The sequence below is a fragment of the Lathyrus oleraceus genome, chromosome 3 (assembly GCF_024323335.1).
Source record: "Lathyrus oleraceus cultivar Zhongwan6 chromosome 3, CAAS_Psat_ZW6_1.0, whole genome shotgun sequence".
NCBI lineage: Eukaryota > Viridiplantae > Streptophyta > Magnoliopsida > Fabales > Fabaceae > Lathyrus > Lathyrus oleraceus.
In genome coordinates, this window is record NC_066581.1 from 372,193,133 (window position 1) to 372,200,429 (window position 7,297).

At 34.9% G+C, this 7,297-nt stretch overlaps 1 protein-coding gene across 2 annotated transcripts; it reads left to right on the forward strand.

The window, feature by feature from the left end:
* The first annotated feature begins 2,571 nt into the window (after positions 1-2,571).
* Positions 2,572-6,389, forward strand: LOC127127782 (uncharacterized). Of its 2 annotated transcripts, XM_051057061.1 has the most exons (3): positions 2,572-3,164; positions 4,471-5,808; positions 6,189-6,389. In XM_051057061.1, the coding sequence occupies exons 1-3, from the start codon at positions 2,896-2,898 to the stop codon at positions 6,226-6,228; spliced, it is 1,647 nt and encodes a 548-aa protein (XP_050913018.1). In that variant the 5' UTR covers positions 2,572-2,895; the 3' UTR covers positions 6,229-6,389. The 2 variants fall into 2 exon arrangements, with proteins under 2 accessions (XP_050913018.1, XP_050913017.1); XM_051057060.1 differs by lacking the exon at positions 6,189-6,389 and having other exon boundaries at positions 2,573-3,164; positions 4,471-6,102.
* Positions 6,390-7,297: the final 908 nt, after the last annotated feature.

Consider the following 7,297-nt stretch of genomic DNA (forward strand, 5'->3'; position numbering starts at 1 on the left):
CCCTAAATCCTAGAGGTTGTTTATTGAAGTTGTTGTTCTTGATGTTGTTGATGTTGGTGTTGTTGTTGTTGTTGTTGTTATTGGCATTGTTGTTCATAATGATGTTGTTGTTGTTGTTCTTTGTGCATCTCTTATCTTGTTTCATTGAGTTGATTTTATTATATCTAATATGGATTGTTTGTTTCACTAACCCCTATTTGAACATATAACATATTAAATTGATTTTGGAAATAATCATATGAAAAGTCATGTTGTATCTAAACCTTATCTTACACTGATTAATGATTTTCTAGCATTTTGTAACTCATCATTCATCTCATGTTGTTTTACCGTTAAAATCTCTCAAATACTTCTAGTTTTCGTTCAACTTTCTTACATATTTGTTCATTTTTCAAAGCATCACATTTTATGCTTTCAAGAACGAATTAGTAGAAAAGGAAATGTTGGATAAATAACTTGAAACATTGGAAATATTTTAACCATAAAAGAACGTGAGATGAATGATAAGTTGCATAATGCTTCAAAATCACTAATCAATGTAAGTTGTTCTTCAAATATAACACAATTGTTCATATAATTATTTTCCTAACCAATTTGGAGAAGTTACATGTTCAGTATAAGGCTTAGTGAAATAAGTAATCAACGTTAGGTTTAATAAACTCAAAATTGTTTTATCCCTCAGTTTTATGAGATAACCGAGGTGAAAATGTGATATATCCGTCGGTGAAATGAAAAAACCGAGGGGACATGTGTTTTCGTCTTTTCAGAATTCCAAAAAGATCTCCCTACGGATCAAACCCATGACCTTTACACATACCCGTTGATTTTTTTAAAAACCGAGAGGTAAAGTGTGCACTTTTCATGACGACATTCATTACATCGCATATGAAATCGAGTTAAGACCTTTTTTTTAAGGTAAAAGATATTTTTTATAGTAGTGATTGGTTATTTATTTATTTTTTCAATTTGCTATCTTGCCATATAGCTGACTAATCTGATGGGACCAATCCTACATTGGTCGTTTAAAATCAGAGCAAATCTTTGTATAAATTAACCCAACATATAATGGATACTCATTAAAGGTGAGTTGTATTCAGTCATGGGCCGAGCTTTTCAACCTGATCCATTAAGAGTGATCTGACCTAATCATTTCCTATAAATGGATTAGATCATAGTGGGTTGTGTTACGTCTGAGTTTGAGTCCAGTCAAGATGCTTTTATGTTAAGTATCAAAATGTACACAATTCCTCAAATATAATGCACGCATGGGTGAAATGTTTTAAGAAAGAGATCAGAATGTGCACAATCCCTAAATTATGAGCCTTTTAAGAGCAAAAAGATTTAACATAGAGATCAAAATATATGTAGTTCCTTAAACATGAGAAGATTTATAGAGACAAAATACTTTGGTCAGGGAAAATATAAAGGTTGAATATGTTGGGGGAGTTTTTCATTAGGGAGTATTGAACATTGTGAGACTTCTTTTTAGAGCAACATTTTGTGAGAGACACACCACATATCACCCAAAACCTTAAGGTGATAGGTGAGTGGTTTCTCTAACTTATAAATGCTTAAGTCTCCACATTTTCAACCAATGTGAGATTATTATCCACACTACTCACACTTGCTACATTGTCAACACCCCCTCAAGTGTGAATCCATAATGCTCCCCCTCAAGTGGAAATTCTTCTTACTTCCACAAACTCTTGTACCACACAGACGTTTCTTACTCACCACCCTTGTGACATCATTGACACTCTTCAACGAAATGTTTCTTATTCACCACCCTTGTGACACTGTTGACTTTCGAAACAAGTAAACTGATCCCTTCTCGAACCAAAGACCCATGATACCATTTATTGGGAGGGGGGGGGATCACTAGGGAGCATTGAACATTGTGAGACTTCTTCGTTGTAGAATAACACCTTTAAGAGACACACCACATATTCACCATAAATCTTAAGGTGATAGATGAATGGTCTCATTTATAAATGCTCAAGTCTCCACATTTCTAACCAAGATGAGACTATTACTCACACTACTCACACTTACTATATTTTCAATCGAATATATTTTATATTCTTATAAAATTAAAATATTTCAAATTTATCTTCATATAAGATTTTGTCAACCAAACCAAGTATGTTAAAAAAGTTAATAGTAATAATAAATTTGTTAATAATTAATACTCTTTTTACAAATTTATTCTTTAAAAAATAAAATAAATTTATGTTCTCGTAATAATATCTATAATAAAATGTTGAAAAGATATAAAATATATATAAGTATATTAGTAAAGAGGTGATTAATGCTCTTAATAATTTATTTATCTTATATAAAAGAATCATATATTTAAAGTTAGAGTTGTAATAATATTCTTCACAAAAGCACTTAAATTTTATAGAAAGAACAAATAATCTATAGAGTAAAATTTTCAAGCTCCTACTTTTATATAGGGAGTAAAAATATATTTAACGTGGTGAATGAAAAAAAATTGTATTAAACATTTATTTTAATAAATAGGTAAGAGAAAAGAAAATATGGTAAATAGAAAAGTCACTTTTTTTATTTTTATTTTCAATGAAGCCATTTTCATTTCACTTCATCTCATCATCATCACCATCACCATCATTTTCAATGTCTTCAAAACATCCTATGTCTTAAAGATAACTTGGAACAAACAAAAACTCTTCAACTTCTTCCATTTTTGTTACCTCCAGTTTCACATTCTTATAGTACCATTTTTTCTTCTCTTTCTTTCTATTTTACACTTCCACGTTATCTCTATCTTCTCTTCTTCATTATCATTAGAGAACCCCATTGAAACTAGATGCTACATTGATAGATCCAAGCTTTTTAGCAACCCATTACTCTTTCTAGCCTACAAAAAGGACCATGGGTGGTGCTAGTATTAGAGAATCATGGTGTTTTTGTAAAGGGGTGAGTAAGTCTGAGAGGATGAAAGGTGCTATTTTTTCAGGAAAAAACCAAGCTTTAGCTACAATTAGTAACACCAATGTTGTTAATGGTGTTTCTGGAACTGGGTTTCTTATTCATAGGAACCTTCTTTTGACAACTCATGCTAATCTTCCTTCTGCTGTTGCCGCTGCTAGCTCTGAGATCCGCTTGCATAATGGTGTTGCGGCTACTCTTGTTCCTCAGAGGTAACACCTCTTTTGTTTTTGCTTATGTTATTTTGTTTTAGTTGATGAAACTGTTGGTATTATCTTAGAAAATGAAATGGGGTGCTTTTGTTTTTGTTGATTTTATGGTTTTTTTAGGGGGTGGGAATAGAACTTAGAAGGGTAGTTTAGTGGAAGATTAGACCCCAATTGAGGTAGAAGAGTGGAAGTTTGTTGACGTTTGGGTTTAATTTTGTTTCTAGAATCTGGTTAGCTATGCAGTTATTTTGGTAAAGTTGGTGTGAAATTCATTTCTAAATATTTGGAAGTTGAACCAATGTCTTAAAAACCGAACCGGCGAGACTTTTAGATCATGGTTCAATTGATTTAAACAGCGCATATCTATGTAACATCGACACCTCTGAAAAATGTGTGTATGTGTCGGTGTCGTTGTCCAAAACCGACACTGAAACTTGTGATAACATTTAATTTATTCAAACTATAACCGTTGTCGACGATTTACTGTTGGTGTCGTAGTTCCAGTGTTGGTGCTTCATAGGGGCAGATTGAAGAAAAAACCCGCAGTCGAATAGCTCAAATAACCAAACTATAGACATTGTTGGTTCACCGTTATACAGGTTGAACCGACTGGTTCGATTTTTATTACGATAGTTGGAAAACTTACCCATCTTAGGTTTGTTTTTGAACTGTCTTTGAATGTACAATATCTCCAACACATGCTTCTTCGTGTATCTGACTTTTTTTATGCCTGCAGTTCAGGTAAGTTTGAAATTGTTGCTTATTTCTTTTTATAGTATTTGAGTAATGTGGCGTGCTTGTGCCAAATATTGTTCACTTTATCTAGGAAATGTTGTTGCAGATTTAGTTTATTGCAACAAAGAAGGTAATTTCTATATATGATGTAAACAAGTGTCATGTCATCCATGTTATTTGTTATACTATATTAATTGTTTGTTACATATTGGCATTTAACACCCACATCCTATTGAAAATTAGGTTACCTTATAATAGAACAACCAACTATAGAAGTATGGAGCCTTAGATGTTTATTTCGAGACTTTAATCCGCTTAAAGTCGAACTAGCATGTGTTAGCGGACCGAAATAGTAGTTACGATAACTGTAGTTATTTCCTTGTTTTATAATGTAACAGTTATTGCAATCAGTTGTTGTCACTTGCTATGAACATTGATGTCAATCGCAGATTGCAGAAAATAGTGGTTTGTTCAAATTCTGCTATGCTATAGTACTATAATGACGCTATAATTGTGGTCTAAATGGATATTTATAATGTCAAAAATGTGTGATATTTTTTTGACTTGGTTTCAGGTTTTTCATTACAAGTTCTGTGTTAGATCTTACAATAGTGGGTTTAGATGATGCCGACGGAGAATCAAACGCACAGGGTCAAAACTCTCACTACTTGAAGACCTATTGTAAAACCAATCTTGATCTAGGAAGTGTAGTCTACCTTTTAGGCTATACAAAGAAACAAGAGCTCGCTGTTGGGGAAGGAAAGGTCGTCATAGCGACCGACAATCTCATAAAACTCTGTACCGATGGAATTATATGGAGTCCGGGTTCTGCAGGATTTGATGTCAATGGCAATCTAGCTTTTATGATATGTGATCCTATGAAGTTATCCACGTCGCCGAATACAAAATCGCCTTCAACTTCTACATCGTCTTCCTCGTCGTGGAAGAAGGATCTCCCAATGCAATTTGGCATACCGATTCCCGTCATATGTGATTGGTTAAATCAGCATTGGGAAGGTAACCTTGATGAGCTTAACAAGCCGAAATTACCGCTCATGCGGTTGATGTCTAACGGTCCTAGGAGTGAACATTCATGCGCTTCCTTCACTTTGCGGCAAGTTTTCAAATCGACGGATGGTGATAATGAGGGCACCTCATCTTCGTCAAACAACAATGTCGTAAAAACAAGAGATCAAGGACAAAGCTCGGCTGCTGTCGGCAACACTGCCGAAGAAGAAAACTTGATTACTAACGCTAGTGCTGCACATATACAGGGGATTCCAACTCCAGAAATATACGAATCACCTAGAGTAACTTCCGTGCCACTCAGAAAGAAAGAAAATGCACAAATACAACTTTTAGACATCAATTTCCCCCCAAGAATTGCCAAACCTGCAATTTCATCGCAACCGCTGAAGGAACTGCATCCGAAGCCTGCTGAGCCTCTGCATGAAAACCAGCCAAAAGGAGAACAAAACCAAGACAGAATGCGAATGCCAGTAACAACTCCCATTGCAGAAGTTTCCTCAACAGGTTCTGTTAACGGAGCTCTAAGTGAGGTTCAATCTAGTTCATCACCCGTTGACGCTTCCCAAATGCACGACGGATATACCAGCGAAGGAGAGACTATGTACTCTGCAGAAACCGCGGAGAGCCGCAACTATACGAGTCCCAGAGAGCTAAACTTTCAACAAGTGGGAAGGAGTCAGAGTTGTGTTAGTCACAATAGATGGGGTGCTGCAAAGAGGAGTCAAGTTGCTCGCGGGATGCTAGTTGAAAATCAAAGAAGCTTCATGAACGTAAAGAAGATGCATTCGCAAGGAGCAACGTCTCAGAGAAGCAATGAGTATTTCAGCCCAACCGTGTCGTCGATCATGAAACGTAACGGCTCAGAGCAACCAACAAGATCCAGGCAAACTGCTTTTCATTCTCCTTCACCAAGATGGATGTTTTGATTGATACTTTTTATATTATGATATTTATTTTTCTAGTGCATAGAGTTATTATATAACTAAAATGAAAAAGAAGAGTATAGTGTCTTTATATGTTTCTTCCTTTTGTTTTTCTTATTTACATGCTTTATATTTTTTTTTTTATGGAACATATGCATAGACCTGTTGTGGTGAATAAGAAATTTATGTCAAAATGTAGATTTCTTTCAAATCAATGTTCTCTGACAAGGTGTTAGTTTCAAGTTCTTGTTGAATTTGTGTTTTTTTGTGTGTGCCTAAATCAGATTACACATGTTATCCTAATAATAATGATTATGGATTTGATTTTTTATTCTAACAGGTACCAATTATCAAAGTCATCACACCATAGAAATTTATAGCAAGGTATTGATTACTAGAATGGAAAGCATAGAATCCAAAAATCTTGGTATACATATCTTCTTGTACTTCACAGATAATGCAGTGTATGCAATGGTGTATTGAGTTTGGTTATTGAGTACACATATTAGATAATTGATTAACCATCTACTGTTTATATTAATTACGATATTAAACATCATTAACTGATATAGAATAAATCATTAACCATTCACTAAACTCAATCTTGTTGTACCCAATAACTATAATGAACCACTATTTTGAGGTAATTTCTTTTCCCACTCTTATGGTGTGGGTGACACCTCTGAAAATTCAAAAATGCCCTCAAGTTTTTTCGGAGATGTATATCCAAATGCATCAAATTTTATTTTTGTTAAAATTTAGTCTGGAGATGCATCTGTCAATATTTATGAGGTAAATTCGAAGATGACTCTCATAGCCTGCCAGTATGTCATCAAGATGTCTGTAGACTATGCTGTTAGGAGTAGTCACGAAGAGAGATCTCTGAATTATCTGCACATATTCAAACGGACGCATGCATCGCTCCAGCATATACCCGCACATCAAATTCGTCCCACATGCCAACCATCTGGGATAAAATGAAATGGGATGGAAGGGAATAGTGTCTCGATGAGTGTTGTATGGTGTCCAGTCAATGTCATTGTGCTGAGTCCGGTCAATATACACACGAAACGGTCGCACAACATCATTCCCTCTCCGCGGGAAATATAGACAAGCATGTGGATAATCCTCATTATGCTTTAGCACATGATTAAACCCGTGTATGCGGTGAAAGTGGGATAGGATCCATCCCTGAAAACGAATAAGAAAAAAGTACTAATAACAAGTGTAAAAAAGTGGTTTTAATATTAATAGTGGTTATGGAAATTACCCTTAGCATGGTGCATGAGCCTGCGATTTGTTTTATCGTTCAAAGAGAACCTTCACCTAACTTGTAATACATATATACCAAACCAGAGGCCTCCTAGTTTCACTCGTGAATGGCTGACAAGTCTAAGAAATACTTAAGGTATGCCACAACGACGTAGGTTGCACTTTTGTCCACAAAAA